Genomic DNA, 19251 nt, shown 5'->3' on the forward strand with positions numbered 1-19251 from the left:
AGGCAGCCCAGAGCCCTTTAAATCCCAGCCACAGCTGAGATTTAAAGGGCTCTGGGCTCCCTGCCGCAGCGGGCAGCCCAGAGCCCTCTGATTCCCAGCCGCCTCTGGGATTTAAAGGGCTCTGGGATCCCCGCGGCTGCCAGCAGCCCAGAGCCCTTTGAATCCCAGCCCCTCACCGCTGATTGCCCCCTCCCCAGACCCCTGCCCCAACTGCCCCCCAGGACCTCCACCCCCTATCTAAGCACCACTGGTCCTTGTTCCCCGATTACCCCCTCCCGAGACCCCTGCCCCTAACTGCCCCTTGGGACCTCAGCCCCTATCTAAGCCTCCCTTCTCCTTGTCCCCAACTGCCCCCTCCTGAGACCCCACCCAACTTCCCCCCAGGACCGCACCCCTACCTGTCCCCTGATAAACCTCCTGGACTCCCATGCCTATCCAATTGCTGCCTGTCCCCTGACTGCCCCTTCGAACCTCTGCCCCATCCAACCCCCCCTGCTCCTTGTCCCTTGACTGCCCCCCGGAAACCCCTACCTCTTCTCCAACCCCCAAACCGCTTACTGTGCCACTCAGACCAACGTGTCTGGCTCCGTGCAGCTCCAGACAGTTGCTGCCATGCTCCCCCATGGAGCCCACAGCCCTCTCCCACCCCCAGCACCTGCTCAAGGAGGTGCAGTTCAGGAGTGCTCAAGCTCGGTTTGGGCAGCTTTTACTTCATTTCTCCCAAATCAGTTTCCCCTGCAAGGTACCAACTGAAGGTGTTGGAGAACAGAGAGATCTGGTGGCCTCCTAATACCTGGAAAAGAGACAAAGGCCGGAGGAGGGAGTGTCAGTGCCTGTGCGGACTTCTGGGAAGTGCACGGTGTGGAAGGGGATGCTGTGATGCTTTGGAACAACTCCATACAAAGCCAGTCAGGACTCTGGGGGAGCCTCCTCTCTTGCAGCATACTGTCTCCAGGGCAAGAAGCTTACACCTTCCTGGGTCTGACCTCAGAGCATTCAGCATGCCCTTCCATGTCATGCACTTTCCACAGCGAGTCTGCCCAGGCTGGTCCTGGGGCAACCAGAGGGCCCTGCACCCCAACTCCGCAATCAGATGTGACTCTCAGCCAGACAGTAAAACAGAAGGTTTATTAGATGACGGGAACACAGTTTAAACAGAGCTTGTTGGTATAGAAAACAGAACCCCTCTGTCAGGTCCATCTTGGGGGGTGGGGAGCCCAGAACCAAGTTCTGGGTCTCTCCCCATTTCCCCAGCCAGCTCCAAACTGACACTCCCTCCTCTGGCCTCTGTGTCTCTTCCGGACAAGGAGGCCGCCTGATCTCTTTGTCCCCAACACCTTCAGTTGGCATCTTGCAGGGGAAACTGAGGCACCCACACAGTATTCAGAGAAAATATTAAGAACATTCCCACTTCATCACAACAGGTGCAACAAAATATAATACTGTATATTGAAGTAGGCAAGTGCTGCTTCTGACTTTCCACTTTTAATTGACCCTTGTAATCTTGTGGCACTGACGCGTTGTAGCTTCATTTTATATCGGCTTACAGGGCGGGAGCGGGGGGGCACCACCATTTTGGGCCCCACCAAAAATTATACAAACCTGCCGCCTATGACGGTAGGTACACTGTAAATGCACTTTCTGGAGGGAATCTATCATTTACCACTAATATCCAGAGCCATTTGGCCGACCATCGGTACTGTAAGTATCTTAGCGCAAACAGGCGTTCAATACAAAAGCTACAGAGTCTGACAAACAAAAGCAATATGGGCCTTCTATTTTGTTATTTACAAAAACTTCTTTAAGGAGAAAGAAGAAAAAGACTGCAAACAAAGGTAATGATTCCAAGTGGCATCTGGCAAATCTTTTGCCAACATGAATACAGATTTCTTCAGGAATGCCAGAACCTACTGGAAGCAAGTCAAAACTGTTTGCTATTAAAATAATTGGACAGTAGGGAGGAGAGGGAGAGATTATTGTTATTTTCTGTTGAGTACTGACAAAGAAAGGGAGACATGGATGGACAGACTGAGGTGCTGGAGTGGGACAAATGAACCCAGAAGTAAAATTTCCTTCCAAAAGAACACAGAATCTTAGCATAGAGAAAGATAGGAGAAGGTTGTTTGTAAATCAGACTGTGTGTGTACAGTATCTCATTTATGTTTCCATATGGTTTAGTTCTTCTCGTCAAATGAGCAAGATTTCAAGAACATTGACCCTTAATGTTGCAGGAGACCTAACAAACACACACAGGATCTAGAAACTCCTCACCAGCACCTCTACAATACTGAATGCACACATATAATACTGTATGGCTGAATAAAAATAATTCTATGCAAACAAGACTCATCTGCCTTGTCATAACCTACTACCTCCAGACAGCTGAAAGCAAACTGCCACAAACTAAGACATATAGATTTGTTTTATAGATATACTTACATTCTTTATTTTAGTCCATAGAGGAGAACATTCTAAACCTTAGCAAAACATAAAGAAGCAAGAGATCATTTTAGAGAACAGCACTGCCAAGAACACAGTAATATCATCACTAGTTCCACACATTTGTTACTGCATTCAGCACAAGTGCCGGGAGAACATCTGCAGTGTAAAAATTCAGCCCATTAGTTCCTGCAGCTTGTTAGCATATTTTAATACTGTGTTCACAGCTTTCTATTTCTATCAAGGTGTTACTAGGTGCCAGACTCTGTATTCACATACTGCGTCATTATTCCCTCTCACCTCTGCGAACCTATTACACAGCAATACTGGAAGGGAAAAAGGGGTCTGAGGGAGAATGTGAAGGAAAGAAAGAATGAAGTTATTGGTACTGTAACAATCGATTACACGAATACATTCTACAAGGAAAGGTTCTGATTTAAGCAAGCACTACCAGAATATCCATTCCCTCAGGTATACATCTCTCTAGTTTCTTGAACAGTTTCACTGTTTGGAGAAGATGCTTATCTTGAATAAGGCATCCAACACAGCTTAACATTTATCGAAAAAATATCACCATTGCTGAATCATCACTATTTTACATTACTCTGACATCAGAGGGGTAGCCGTGTTAGTCTGGATCTATAAAAGCAGCAAAGAATCCTGTGGCACTTTATAGACTAACAGACGTTTTGCAGCATGAGCCGGTGTTCTCGGTCCCTGGCAGGTGCGGGGCTGCGGATTAAGCCGGAGAGAAACCGTGGCCCCGCGCCTGACGGGGACAGACAACTCCAGGGCTGCAGGCTTCATTCTATGTGAAAGTAAGAATAATAAATATATTTGGACCAGCAGTTCAACAATGTTTTACTTTTTTAAAATAAATAAGAAGAAAACTGTTTATGACATTTATTTTGTAAAAACTCCTTAGTTTTTCTTACAGGTAGATAAAAAAGAGCAAATTCACATGGTAAAGTGAAAGAGTAATTGCCGAATAATTTATTTAATACCTTTTACATGTAAAATTACCCCTTTTAATCTTATGGATTCATATATTATATAATATTAAATATGATATTTTTTGTATTATTTAATGTACAAATACAAAATAAGCCTTGAAAAATTGTTGGTGCCCACCACACTCCTCTGAAAACGTGAATGTGCTACTGGCCACAAAAAGGTTGGGGACCACTGGAATAATAGATTCAAAGGCCAGAAAGGCCCACTGTGATCATCTAGTTTGACTCCTGCATAACACAGCCATAGAACTTTCCTGATGTAGTTCCTATTTGAACTAGAGTACATCCTTTAGAAAAACATCCAATCTTTACTTAGAAATTGCCTGGGGATGGAGAATTCACCACAACCCTTGGAAGTTGTTCCAGTGGCTAAAATGTAAATGTTAGAAGATGGCTTCCTAGGGCGACATGTTTCTGCTTAAGAGAAATTAAAGTTGTTCATTTGATCAAAATATGAAGAATCTCTGGAGGTACAGGGTCAGGCATACATCCTCAGAATAAAAAATTATCAAATATTAGTCTGCAGTACTCTTAGGGCATGAGGGTTATTTGGCTTGTTATTGCACATTATTTTTAAAAGCCCCTTCAGAACACCATCTCTATAATGCTTTAACAATTATGAAAATAGAAGCAGTGTTTATACTAGCTGCATACTTGGGAGAAGACAATCTAGAGATTTCCAATGACGTGCAATTTATGATTGCTCATCTAGACACCTGTGTTAGCCAAGTACAAACACAGCACAGATGTAATGCTCATAATTAGGAGTTATTCAATTATCATTATATTTGAATGAATGAGAAAAAAAAGTAAAAGTCAGATTGGAAAGATTTTAGAAAATTGTATTAAGAAATTGTACAGAGATTTAGCCACACGACTTCTACCAAATTCTATGGCCAAATTCCCCTGCAACTGAAAATGTATGGGGATGAGAACTGTAACGATTTTGGGCTTCATGAAATAACAAACCAGTGAATGAGAAAGGAATAAAACTTTAATAAACTCTGGTGAACTGCTGCACACAGACATGGGGTGTTCCCAACCCTCTCCCTCCAGGACACATCTCAAATTCCCATATTCATAATACCGTCCCTTATGATGGAGCATCTTTAAATCATAATCTTCTACAAACATATCTCTACAAGAACAATGTCCAACATGTGGTGTGGGCTGAAGTTAACATTACAGCACAGTTTCTCCGTTCTATTCCAATGTATGTATTTTCTTATACTAGGGTTACCATATTTCAGGTTCCCCAAAAGAGAACACTGCTGGGGTGGAGGGAGAAGGAGCCGGGGTACAGTTGGGGATGCTGGAAAGGGTATTTGGGGATGCTGGAGGGGTGTGTGTACTGGGAGAGGGTATTTGGGGGATGGGCAGGGTTTTGTGTACTGGGAGGGTGCAGGAGGGGGCATTTTGGGGGTGCTGGAGGGGTGTGTGTATACTGGGAGGGGTACTGGGGGTGCTGGAGGTGATATCTGGGGAGTGCTGGAGGGGGTATCTGCAGCCTCACTCTTGAGGTGGGGGACAGTGTTGCTCCCTGTCATGGTGGCAGGGTGACTGGCACAAGCCCAGGACTCAATGCCAGCCCATCAGTCAGCGCCTTCCTGTGGGCCTCTCCCTCTCCCCAGGGCTGGGAGCTGGTGCCTGGGTGGGCAGGATGGCAGCTACATGGGAGGGAACAATCGGGTCACAGAAACAGCTCTTTCTGAGCTGCAACACCTGCTCCGCAGAAATCTGAAAAATCCCGGACATTGCCTCTTATTTTAAAAATCTGCCTGGATGTTTACCACACTTTTTAATACCTCAGTGTTCCAGAGAACTGTGGGTGCACTCTTGTCCCACTGAAGTCAAAGGGGTTTTGCCATTGACTACACTGGACCAGGATTCCACCCCATGTCTCCACACAAAGGCAAACAGCACTTGATATTTTGAAAACAAACCAACCAAACACAATTAAATAAATACAGAACTTAAATACTACTCTCAGATCATGCTTTGCTCATTCAAACTTTATATTTATATTAACAGCAATTTTTTCTTGATGGACTTCAAAATCTGCAGAGAATAAACAATTTAAAAAACAAACACTTTGCTTACAGCTTCTAGCATTTCAAGGTACAAGACGGGTTAAAGAATTGAAACAAAATGGATTTTCTAAAAGTAAACAAAAACCAACAGATTAAATGGAGTATTTGGTTTTATACAGAGAACCAGAACTGAGACCACCGTGGGTAATTCTGCAACGTATGCACCAGAGATTCATCTTGCCATTGCCAATAAGATACCAAATTTATTAAATCCAACCATTGTTATAACTCTGCTGGTTAAGCAGCATACACTTCTAGGTCTATTTCACACAGGTTTATTTAATGAGCAAGAAATGACTGGTACTTAGTAGCAAAGCAATGAAAATGTACAGTACCCAAGAGCATTAAGCTCAATAACATCTCCCAGAGGCTTTCCCTGGTTAGCACACCATCCCCAGAGCGAGGGCAGAGCGGGCTGGATACCTTATATCACATCATCTGAATGGAGGAAGGAGGGAAAAAAGGCCAGAAAAAAAAATGCTTCCTGACCAAGCGGACCAAACTGAGGGAAAGTGAGCAGCAGGGGCATTTCCAAGTATATACAGTGTAGAAGACTATGGAGATCTGTTGTTGGCGGCCCATACCCCGGTTGGGGTGACGGGCATGAATGATGATGATGATGAAACCAATCAATAAATACAGGCCCTAACTAAACAGGTTGATGTGTGTGTTTTATAGCCATATGACCACTTCCCCCTCTCCACCATTCCTCCCAAGTACCACACTCCTGAATTAAATCATTCTGCATTCTCTGGACTTATACAGTTGAAATCAATAGCGTTAAAATACTATGCCTCTTTCTCTCTCCCTCTAAAGCCTAATAATAGACAAGTTTCAGCTGAAATCGGTATTGACCTGTTATCAGTAACAGAGGGCCTTGTGTCTAGCCTGGTGAAGCAGAATCTGCATTGATTGCTATCTGATTAGAGGAGAGCTCGTCCTGACTTTCCCCAGTTACTTAAGCTGGCGTCTCATTGATTGTCCTTAGAGACCACAGCTCCACTCAGGCAGAGAGAGTCTAGACAGTATTCATGATCCATCTGTCTGGCACAGCCAGGCTGATGGCAAACTCTATTAGAAGTGAAACAATCTTTTTTCTCTCTCCTCCTCCCATCTCCCTTTCCCTCTGCAAAGCAGTAATCTGACACTGAAAATTACTATCATTGTTGCAATTCTCAAAATAGCAGTGCCAGACTTTCATTAACATCTACACTAGACTGCTAAATATTTAAAGAAATGGATAAATTTCACCTGAAGTGGGACAGCCCGGCACACATGAAAGCAGAAACACAATCAAAATGTAAATGTGAGAGGTTGTTTTTATCTGCACAATTTCAGTGAAACAGTAAGAGAGTCTTTCAAAAGGCTTTTTTGAACCTCTATTTTTTTATTGAACAAAACATTTTCCTTTGTTTGAGTTTCTTGTTTCTAAAGCAGAATCATTCTTCAAACCCCCTATAGATTTTTACAAGGTACACAGCTGTCACAAAAGGTGTGGGGAAGTAATATTTATTTACCTCACCAAGGAAAATAAAGATTCCACAGTAAACCCTGACATTACTACCCCAAACTGTAGTGAAGTGTCAAACTCATTAAAGCTGATAGTTTACCACCTGATGTGTACATAAATTTCACGTGACGTGAGAGATGCATTCTGCCTCATTTTATAGTTAATCTCATTTTCACACACGTCAGTATTTTGTTTAAATAGCATGCCCATGTGCACACACAGAACACTTCACACAACCAGTTTCACTGAAAAAAAGGCTATACAGTCAACCAGATAAACTAAGAATTAGATTTCCAGCATCTCTAGAAGATGCAATGCTTCTCCGTTACATGTGGCTGCAGTACTGTGTGCTGCAAAGAGACAGCAGCCTTAAACTTTCCATTCCTTCTGCCACTTTCAAAATCTAATTGCTTCCTAGAAGCCTGGGCAGGCTAAGGTAGGGGGATCACTTGCTGCACAAACAGTGGAAAAAACTAGGACAAATGAACTGTGCCCTGGTAGAAACAGGCACGTTGTTGAATTCCTCAGACAGTCCTAATTTTACAGGTCTCACACAAGCAAGCGTACAGGAACTTTGCAAGGCATGTCGAGTCATTACTGAGCCCAAGACTGCAATGGTGAAAACTCTGTATTTGCATTCTTATCCAATGCAAGTTTAGTTGAGCTTTTGTTTAATTTTTTTCTATCACAGTTTTCTGTAATTACTGTATGCTAGACCTCTAAATAGGCACATAGCTGCTATGTGATAAGTGCTCGATTACCAGAGTAATAAATAAGTACTACTACTGTTAGTAATAATACAAAATGATAAATTGTGCTGCCTCAAGTTGACAGAGACTGCTTTCTAGGAGGCTAGTTGGACAGAGTCATTCACCACACTAAAGCCTTGTTTTAACTAGGAGAAAAGTGGATTTTAACACACATTCACTAACATATGTTAAAATCCTAGTGTAGACAAGGCAAGGTGTAGGTTTAATACATCTGCTGGTTAGAATTTACCTGCACCAACTAACGTGCATTAACATTACAACTTTTCTTGTCTGCACTAGGATTTTAACTCGTGTTAGCAAACACACATTTTTTTCTAGTATACATATGACCTAATTGGCCTATAATCTCTCACTGCTGTACAGGGGCAAATCCCTCAAGAGGGAGAAAGACTCTTCCTGTAAATCAGCAGAGGAAAACTGATCAGGCCACAATCCTGCAAACACTTACATATTTGCTTAACTTTTCATATGTGAGTTGTCCCATTGAAGTGGGATGACTCATGCGAAGTTAAGTAGGTAACTGTTTGCTGGGCTCCCTATATGTTGCAGGGAATGTCCTGGTTAGTACTGGCATGTTTAATTTTCCTTGGATGCTCCTTCTGAAAAGCACCATCTTTGCCATTTTGCACTCGTTTATTCTCAGTGTTGTGGGTGACCACAAAAAAAGGTCAGTAACAGTATCTGGAAAGGCCAAATCTATAGTAGAGCTCACAATAGCATCAGTTTGTGGTAGCAGATTTATCCTATTACAAATGTTCAAGCACAATCTTTTCTGCCATCACTGAGTCCAGGCATCACGTACTCCACAAATCATTCTATCAATTTCACATAACTAGATCAAGCAATAAGCAAAAACAGTGTGTTCAATGCTTGACTATTGACATACATGTCATCAGTAGCCAAGGAATGCACATCCTAACATGGATTACTGTTATCGAGGTACTGAGTGTTTAAACAAATTCAAGCAGAACATTCATAGCAGTGTTAATTTTGCATTATTGTGAAGTCAAATAAACACAGTTTGTAGAGAAAAAGTCAAAACAAAAAGAGAATGGTCACTTTTAAATATACTATAGCAGTGGGAAGTCATTAGCACTTTTTAGTGCCAGGTGACATCACCTAAAGATAAAATGACTCCAAGAGAAAAAGAGGTGGTCAATCCTATTGGAATTTAGACCAAGACAGAGATTTCCAACATATTTACATATTGTTTCAGTGATATTTCCTGTGTATTATATGGAAGGTGGTGCATATCAACCAAAAGATCCTACAATACAGGTGACATAGTGATACTAATGGTATAAATCTCTGTTTGAAAACACCTCTGGTGAGCACTGGTGTTACTTTTATTACGATTTAGTCACTGATATGGGGGCCTCTAGAAATATTAGCTGTTGGGTCATTTCAAGCCCACACAACATCTGATAGGGGTTCCTATTAAAAACACTGTGCAAAAACATGCAAAATCTCCCTTAATTCAAAATGTCATCTCTTTAGAGCCTGTGGACTTCACTTTAACAACTATTTTAGAAGCTAGTTTCCTAAGCTGGAAAGCTAACAGACTACTAGATCTATTGCCTTATTCAGAATAATCTTCTGTTACATAACACTACTGGTACTAATTTGTATCATATAAGAGCATATTTAATGGCCAGTAGGTGACAAATACCACCAATCCCAATTAGTTTGAGCGTTGTTTATAACTACTATTTTGACTGTTGGCTTTTATCTTTTTCTCCTTGGTTCACCATTGAGACTATTATTTCCCCATAAATCTTTTTATTTATTCTTTTGATTTAAAACAGATGTTCCTCTATTAACAAGCTCCCATCCTGGGCTCCAGGAGTACTTACAACAATTAAAATTGACGATCTCATAATATCCAGCATAACAAATAATGCACCGTCCATTCTACTACAGGTAAATAAACAGTTAACCCCCTTCACAACACCCCTAGCAATGAATGAAATGCTCCCTCTTACAAACCACCTTCCCCCAAATGCCTGGGAAAAGAAGCAGGCCTTAAGGTATGACCAGAAAGTTAATAGATCCTGGATCTGAGAGACCAAGGAGGCAGCAAATTCCGGAGTCATGGAGCCTGCCAGCTCCTCCATGCCATATATAGCACGGATGATTACAACTGCAGTATAGCACAGAAAGAGTAGTCGTGTCTTGCATACCATGACCCAACCATTTGGGCCACAGTTCCTGGCCAATAGGAGTGCGGAGCTGGTACTTGGGGTGGGGGCAATATGCAGAGCCCTGTGGTGCCCCCAGCTAGGAGCCGGACCTTCTGGGGCGCAGCGCGACGCCAAGACAGGTAGGGACTAGCCTGCCTTAGCCCTGCAGCACCACCAACTGGACTTTTAACGGCATAGTCACCGGTGCCGACGGGAGCCGCCCGCCAGGGTACCTTTTCAACCAGGCGTTCTGGTCGAAAACCTAATACTTGTGCAAGTTATGACATGTAATTTTAAACACTCCAACACTTGGATTTGCACAATCATACCAAGTAGCACATATAACCATCTGATTTGCACCTGCCACTGCAGTCTGCACACAGTAATTAGAGTTTGGCATGTAGAAAAAGTTGCGTGTTTAATAAAATGATTGAAAATGGCCGTCCCTAATCCATCCTCTCAACCTGAGTTGAAATGGATTAACCAGTACCGTATAACAGGACCAAACTATTAAGAAAAAGTGCTAGCTGACCCATTCCACTGGGGTATAGCAAGCTTTCTGTAATGGGTGTTGAAAATGGTATGGCTCTGTATGCACAACAGATTTACAGCCAAACAATTTTCAATGCCAAAATATGAAAAAGCATTAAGACATAAGAACACATCTTAGTGTGCACCGGTCAATGTGAAATATACACAGAGGCCAATGAACTTCAATCATTCTGTGCAAAGAGATTATTATATTTCAAAGAATAGGAAATTAAAATATTTTACACGGACACACAAACACGCACATAGACTCACTCTTGTCAGAAAGCAGGCACTGTTTTTAGAATAAAAATAAACTCGTTTAACGGGGACAACTATTGCATAAAACACAATTTCTACATGCAGCCAAATTAAACTCTGGAAATTGACATACCATTTTATTTTTCTAGGAATGTGGTAAAATAAATGAATGCAGATTGTATATTTTTGAAACAAATTTTCTCAACAACTGGCAATAACCTTGTATGTCCCATAAGAACTCATTGTCATGTGAATAGCTGCAGTACTGAAAAAGAGATGCTATCACTTTCCAGAGTTAGAAACTTCCTGACTGAAGGAAGCTATTGCTTAGAGAAAGCAAATTACAAATTACTCTTGGTGAAGAAAAACAACCTTTAATTCCTGTTTCACCCAGCACCTTCCCAAAACATACTGTAAACCAAACCATCAACCATAAAAGTAAATTCTGAAGTGACAGTGTGCACAACAGACACACACAAAAGGTAAGTTAAGTACTTACAGCTGAAGATGCCTGGAGGTGGATGCTCTGTTACAAGTAGACAGTTCTCCTCATCACTGTTATCCCCACAGTCGTTCTGTTGGTTACAAATCAGCGAACCAAGATACAAGCATTTACCACTGGTGCAGGTGAATTTGCACTCTGAAAAAGCACAACAAAAACTGTCATGTAATCAGTGCTTACTTTTCTCTTTCATTGTACAATACTGCTATAATGACAGCTATTACAATTACTGAAAATGAATTTAGTTTCAGGCAGGGGCTATAATAGTGGATGCGCCATTCTCATTCTCTTGCTGAATCACACAATATAGTGCTGGCTTAATAACTGTAACTAGTGAATAATGATCAATTGTACAAGATAAATTTTAGACCACTAGGTTTCAGACGTGCGTGATGTAAAATGGTATCAACTTTTAAAGAGGTAGCGTAGTCGATAATCTCCACGAATCTCGACGTTCAGCCCTGTAAAGTTATTCCTTTACTCTCCTTCCCAACTGCCAGTCTCCTAGCTAGTTATGATCATGAACTCGCTGTCTGCACATTGAACTCCCAGATGCCCCTACTGTTTTGAACTGTTACGTATCATTATTAGTAAGTTTCCAAATCTTCTTCAAGTTAGTGTGAAGGTGTAGAGCAAGGGGTTCTAGATTTCTAAATCCCGTTTTACTACAAAGAAATAGATGATTTCCCCTGAATGATGCAGGAATTCTGAGGAAAAATTAATATGTGATCATGTATTTAAAGACTGTGTCACAGTGCATACACTCAAGAAGGCAGTCTTAATTTTGGTTTATCCCAATTTTTCAGTGCTTGACTTTGTAACCTTTGTTCTTTGTAACCTTAATGTTAATAGATAAATAGATAATGACATCAAAACCTATCTATCTATATCTATATATACATAGCTTCTAGTAATGCTATTGAGGGTTGTGCCACTAAAACCCCGTTCATCAAATTAAGATTAGATCAGCTAGGGCTAAATTCTACTCTCATGAAGGTACCTGCAATTCCCATTGAGCAGACGTAGACACACTTCTAGGGACACAATTCAGTCAAGAGTCTACATGAAGGATCTCTATATATTCCATCCTCCTCAAAGACTTTCTCCTACAAACTCTTCCTACCACCCACAAATATAGCACTAACAAAGTGGGAAAGACGGTGTTTGCAGTATGTCCGGAAAGTTACCACATATCAGCTCTGCAGACCATGCAGGGGGAGTGAGTTCCAAAATCAAGGACCTCTGACAAAGAACATCCTGCCAGCAGCCCCCTCTCATTTATACTGAGGCAGCTCCTACTCAAATGCCTCTGCTAATCTCAAGTATGGCAGTGTGCCAAAGGAAGATAAAGAATTTCTCACTAATCAATGGGGCTTACCCAGGAGTCTGCCTACTCTTTACTTTTTCACCAAGGCAGGTTCTTCTAACAATGGAAGATCTATGCTTCAAATTCTGTAAAGCTTAGGGACAAAACTTCCTCAAGTTCCTTTTTATCCCTCTGCTTTTCTCCTTACTAGTACGAGAGCGCAAGTGAATGCCAGGGCATAATCTCTTCGTTGTGAAAGGTGCCAGGCTAACAGCTCTGGAGACTGAAATCCTTCATCTACTCAAAGAACATACAGAAGGAGCAGTGCCAGCACAAGCAATGACTATAAGCTTCTCCCCACATCATCCAGCCAACATGCATGATGTAGAGCAGGGGTCGGTAACCTTTCAGAAGTGGTGTGCCGAGTCTTCATTTATTCACTCTAATTTAAGGTTTCGCGTGCCAGTAATACATTTTAACATTTTTAGACGGTCTCTTTCTATAAGTTTATAATATATAACTAAACTATTGTTTTATGTAAAGTAAATAACTTTTTTACAATGTTTAAGAAGCTTCATTTAAAATTAAATTAAAATGCAGAGCCCCCCGGACTGGTGGCCAGGACCCGGGCAGTGTGAGTGCCACTGAAAATCGGCACACGTGCCATAGGTTGCCTACCCCTGACGTAGAGGATCACCTTTAGGGGCATTCAGTATCCATCCTTACTCTGGCTATGTCTTCACTGCCTTTTGCTTCAGTCTTCATTAAAAGGTTAATTGTGACCAGATAATTAATATTGACAGCAAAGCGGGAGAAATGCAAGCCAAAACAGGGAAAGACCAGATTAAAGAATACTTAGATACATTCAAGTCAGCAGCACCTGATGAAATTCACCCTAGGATACTTAAGAAGCTAGCTGAAGCAATCTTGGAACTGTTAGCAACTATCTGTGAGTACTCCTGGAGGATAGGTGATGTCCCAGAAGACTGGAGAAGGGAAAACATAGTATCTATGTTTAAAAAGGGAAACAAAGAGGACCCAGGAAATTATAGACCAGTCAGCCTAACTATAATTCCTGGAAAGATCCGGGAACAAAATGATGAAATAAGCCAGTTGTATGCAGCAAGAAGACAATAGGGTTCTAAGGAATAGCCAGCATAGATTTGTCAAGAACAAATCATGCCAAACCAACCTTATTTCCTTCTTTGACAGTTTATTGGCCTAGTGGATGGGGGAGAAGCAGTAGATGTGATATATCTTGATTTTAGTAAGAGTTTTGACAAAGTCCCAGATGACATTCTTAGAAGCAAACTAGGGAACTGTGGTGTCAATGAAATTACTATAAAGTGGGTGCACAACCAGTTGAAAAATTGTACTCTGATCAGTTATCAATAGTTCACTGTCCAACTGGGAGGGCATATGTAGTGGGGTCCCACAGTCAGTCAGTCCTTGATCCAGTACTATTCAATATTTTCATTAATGACTTGGATAATGGAGTGGAAAGTAGATTTATAAAATTTGCCGATGACACCAAGCTGGCGGGGATGGACAACACAAGATTAGAATTCAAAATGACCTTTACAAATTAGAGAGTTGGTCTGAAATCAACAAAATGAAATTCAATAAAGACAAGTGCACAGCACTACATATAGAAAGGAAAAATCGCATGCACCACTGCAAAATGAGGAACAACAGACTAGGTAGACTGTTTTCGATCACAAACCGAATATGAGTAAACCATGTGATGCAGGTACGAAAAAGGCTAATATCATTCTGGGATATATTGACAGGAGTGTGATATGTAAGACAGGAGGTAATTGTCCCACTCTGCTTGGCACCAGTGAGGCCTCAGCTGGAGTGCTGTGTCCAATTCTGGATGCCACCCTTCAGGAAAGATGTGGATAAACTGGAGAGAATCCAAGGGATGGCAACAAAATGACACAAGGTTTAGAAAACCTAACCTATGAGAAAAAGTTTAAAAAAATGTGTGTCATGGGCAGCAGGTGGAGCCCCACTTCAGGAAGGCTAGTCTCTGGCTCTGCTACTTCCACCTGGCCCTTCCCCCGTGGCTGGAGCCCCGAGACCCTCTGCCCGCCCCCCCTCCCCCACGGCTCAAGCCCTGAGACCCTTGCCCCTCTCATAGCCTAAGATCCCCTCCCCCTTCCGCGGCCAGAACCCAGATACCCCCTGCATACACACAACACAGCCAGAGCCCTGAGACCTCCTTCCCCCGCACAGCCTGAGACCCCTTGGACTCTCTCCATGCCCAGAGCCCCAAGACCCCTTGCACCTCGAGACCCCCTCCCCCATCTGCAGTTGGAGCCCTGAGACTCCCTGCCCACCCTCCCCCATGCAGCCAGAGGAGCCCCGGGCCAGCCAGAGCCACAAGCCCCCAACCTGCTCAGAGGAGCCCTGGGCTGGCCGGAGTTCCCGCAGCCACACCTCCTCTCCGCAGATCCCAAGCTGCCCTGCGAAAATTCAAAAGCTCTTCTCTTCTTCTCTCTTCCGGAAGACGAACCTGAGCTTTTGCTATGCCCCATGTGGGTTCTGGGGCAGCTGAGGAGGCAGTATGTGTTACTCAGCGTCCCAGAAGTCCTGGGAGATTACTAATGAACCCAGGAAACTGAATAGCATAATAAAAAGCAAAAAATTCCCCCACCAAACCTGCAACCAGGGAGGCAGAGCCTTCCCTGGCCTATTATATCTGCCGCCCAATGCTGAGTGTGTTAATCTTGAGAAAAGAAGACTGAAAGATAGCTACGCTCTGGAATAGGCTTCTAAGAGAGGTTGGCAAGTTCCTGCAGTACCTTTGGTAGATCTTATTCAATTATATTTAAATAGCTGTGGAGTCCATTGGATTACAAATGCAAAGTTTATGTTCTATTGTGGGACTGTACGTAATTTCTCTAAGGGGAGATGTGGCCAAGTTAAACCCTGGGAAGTGTTATGCGCTTCAAAGGACTATTTTAAACAATGTGCCAAACAAGAAGGAAATTCTGGGACAAAGTTATGTGGGTTTCCTAGGAAACACCTGGAGGGAGGAAAATGCAAATTCCCACCGCCGGACCCAACCTTTTGAAGCTACGCCCTGAGGAGAGAATCAATGTCTGACGCATTGTCTGTTCACTGTCTCTCAAGATCAAAGACCCAAGCTGTATAAAGGAAAGGCTAACCTATGCATTGTGGGCTTGTTCTGAGAAAAAGCTGTTATGAGCTTGTAACCACAGAAAAACCTTTAGTGGGGTTTGAAGGACTGAACACCTGCCAGAGCCCTTGTTGGAGTTGGCAGTGATCTCTGGTAAGCTTATTAGCATGCATACTCAGTCTTTGATTGTTTTTAATATATTTTCCCTGTAAGGCTTTCACGTTAAGAATAAATGTGCTTGCTTAGAAATGGCTGTGTGATAATTTATAACTGCAGCCATTTATGCTGTTCATACCTCAGGAGAAAAAACAAAAGTGCAGACACTGGCCATTTAGGCTGTCTGGCTTGCTGGGGAACTGTGCAGCCTGAAAAAAACCCAGTCAGGAGGGAGAGAGACAAAGATCTCTGCCCAAGAGAGGTGACAGCTGAGGAGCCAGGAGCCTAGAGTGGGTGCCCTCGAGATCACTTGGCTTCTCTCTCAAACTGTGTCGATCTATCCTTGAGCAGTGTTTGTGAATACTATGGATGCCCCACAATTCCTAATGTAGATAATGAAAATTTCATTGCCCTGAAGCCAAACAGACCCCAGACACTGTAAACTTTTAATGGTATTTTCTCCTTTAAGCTCTACACTTACTATTTCTGCCACCACACAAGTTATAATGTCCTATTGTTCCAGAGTGTAGGGAGCCAGGGTAGCTTCCCTCCGAACCTGAGGGTAAAGAGCCACTCTCTCAGCCGGGGGCGGGGGGGGGGGCAGACCAAGCTTACTCCACCCCCCAGAAGGGGAGGGATGGAACAGAAAGTACAAAGGGCGGGGCCCTTAGCCCAGTCAGGGCAGCACCAGGGAGGGAGGCAGACGCAGACTGCTTCCTTCAGACCCTGCTGCTGGTCCGGGGGTGGAAGGGATGTCCGTCCCTCCCTCCGCTAATTCCCTAGTGACAGACGGCCTGATGCAGGCCGGCCAGTGGCACAGTAGCTACTCACCACCCCCTAGCGGCTTGGTGGGCCAATCAACATGGGTCACACAGAGCAATAACATTTACAAGATTTTCAACCACTGTACAAAACGCATTTCAAGACTGTCTTAGGGACTCCTTGGAATTGTTTTTCTTGTCCTTTCTGGAAAAGAAGAGAGCCATTCTGTTCTCTCAACAGTCATTTATTTTTCAAACATTTTAACGGCTATGAATGCAATTCTTTCCTCCCATAGCCACAACATGGTTCTCATACTAAAAGTTTAAATGTTTTGTTTTTAGGCACAAGGGGGAAAATTACCAAGGAATGAAGCCCAATAGTAAATATTTAAATTTTAATGTAAAACAAATACTTTTTTCCATTAATATGATTGCATTAGGCTTTCTCACTAGACCAATTTCCATGGCAAATATTCTCTAGTTTTATCACACAGGAGATAGGAAGTATCTATTTCTAAACAAAAGTATAATTCAAAAGAATCAGTCTTTCAGAATTCTGACAATATTCTTCTGGGGTATTCTGATTCCAGACTCTCATATGCAATCAAAAGGAAAGTAGCAGGACTCAAATGGAAGTGTCTCTTTAATATCAATTTAAGAAACATGCAAAAGTATTTTATTTTAAGTGGCTTTTTTCAGTACTCAAGGCTTCCCTGGGGCTAAACTCTGGAATAGCCAAAATTCTGATTCTGCATAACTCTGAAGTGATCTGTGATCTCTCTCACTAATGATATGGGACTGTATCCAACTCCCAATGAAGTCAAAGGGAGTCTTTACATTGACCTCAATATGGCTTGCATTGGACCCACTGTGAACAGACACAGCAGGAACAATAACCACATCCCTGCAGAGCACTTCAAACAGCTCCAGAACATGGCATTTGCCTGTATGTCTGGTGTGAAAGATAACAATGGTCAGAGCAAAGAAGGGGAAGTATGAATGGTGAGAAGAGAATGGTAATAACTTTTCCTACTGAACTTTCTGAATAAATGTAAGTGGTTTGGGGCTATATCAAATGAAACATCAGGAGTACCAAACACATTTTTTGGACATACAATAGCAAGTGTATGGTGGTACTGTATGGAAATGTTACAAAGAAATTAACCAGCTTACTTTGCACTTAGATTTTTACATTTTATTTATACTAGCTCAAATCTTGAGGTCCTTACTCCAGCAAATCACTAGGCATTTTGCCTAAATAAGGTCCTCACAATTCAGCTTCAATTTTATTTCACACTTACTTCATGATATTTCAATTGCACAAATTGTGCAAGAAAATATTTTTCTCTTCCTGACCTATTGTTCAAGAGAAAAGAACAATTTGAGGGCTTGGTTATCTTTCTGTTCCCCACTAAAGTACTTCTTGTAAAGTCATAGCTAAACAGAGCAATCTTTTGAAACTAAGAGTGTCATTATTTGCATATTTGCAAAGACGATTAAAAAATCTGCTTCAATATTAACATTTTATAGTTACAGCACTTTGGAATTCATTTCTATAACAAGTTCACCAATGCAGTATCATGCATAACTGTGACAACAGGGGAGAAAAGCTACTCTGGCAGATTGCAAGAGCAGAAAAATAAATTCAAAAGGGTTCAGATTTTGAAGATATTTTAACTGAAAAGTGCAACAGAAAATGTGGGGGGAATTCTATAAAATCAAACATAAAAATGAAAATTAACAGCTTGCTAAGAGATACACCACTTCTGCTTGGTCAATATCAAACACAAGGTTGCTGGAGGTTAGCATATCTGGACTGCTACTTTGGGCCTACACTTTTAATGTCTTCATGCTGAAATTTAATATGAGACTTTTTACACCTCCTCCCAACATAAAAACCTCAAGCATGATAGCAGTTCAAATCAATTTAAGCCAATCATTAATTTGCTTTACATTAATTGCCACCATATGTGGCATTTCAGCAAGAACTACAAACAGTAAATAAACTGGTTTCAGAGTAGCAAGGCACTGCATTTAGCCATATGGAGTGGAAATCCATCAACTTCATGAAAAAACTCTTACAGATAAAGACAGACATCATCTTCCTTTCCAAATGCAAACAGATGGACATCATACCAAAAGGACTAAAGGTAAAAAATCCATTACAATCTACATATGACACAGACTAGGCTGAGAGACTGTGCCACACACTCTCAAAGAAACTGCGAAACCACCTGATCAACATCCTATACAGCAGTGTTTCCCAAACTTGGGACGCCGCTTGTTTAGGGAAAGCCCCTGGCAGGCCAGGCCGGTTTGTTTACCTGCCGCGTCTGCGGCTCCGCTGGCCTAATACTCTATCACCCACAGGAAATTATAGATGGCAGAAGACCTTGCTTGGATTTATAATATCGTTTTCCACAGTTTTTATAGTTTGCAATTTCCTCTTTTTAAGGGAAACCAGGAGAGGAAAAGGGGGGGAAAGGGGTAATTATCGATACACATGTACATACATATCTACATAGACTTCATACACAGTAGTCATAGTGAAAGTTAACACAATAAACACTGATATGACTGGTTTCAGAGT

At 42.2% G+C, this 19251-nt stretch overlaps 1 protein-coding gene across 2 annotated transcripts in view; it reads right to left on the bottom strand.

Moving 5' to 3' along the window:
- The window catches only part of LDLRAD4 (low density lipoprotein receptor class A domain containing 4), a 234892-nt gene that overhangs the window by 172992 nt on the left and 42649 nt on the right, over window positions 1-19251 (bottom strand). For both annotated transcript variants that reach the window (XM_039525321.1, XM_039525329.1), the window contains exon 2: window positions 11291-11431. In XM_039525321.1, coding sequence (XP_039381255.1) covers window positions 11291-11431 — 141 coding nt within the window. The remainder of the gene's footprint in view (window positions 1-11290; window positions 11432-19251) is intronic.

This window comes from Mauremys reevesii, linkage group 2 (genome assembly GCF_016161935.1).
Source record: "Mauremys reevesii isolate NIE-2019 linkage group 2, ASM1616193v1, whole genome shotgun sequence".
In the NCBI taxonomy this organism is placed as follows: Eukaryota; Metazoa; Chordata; order Testudines; family Geoemydidae; genus Mauremys; species Mauremys reevesii.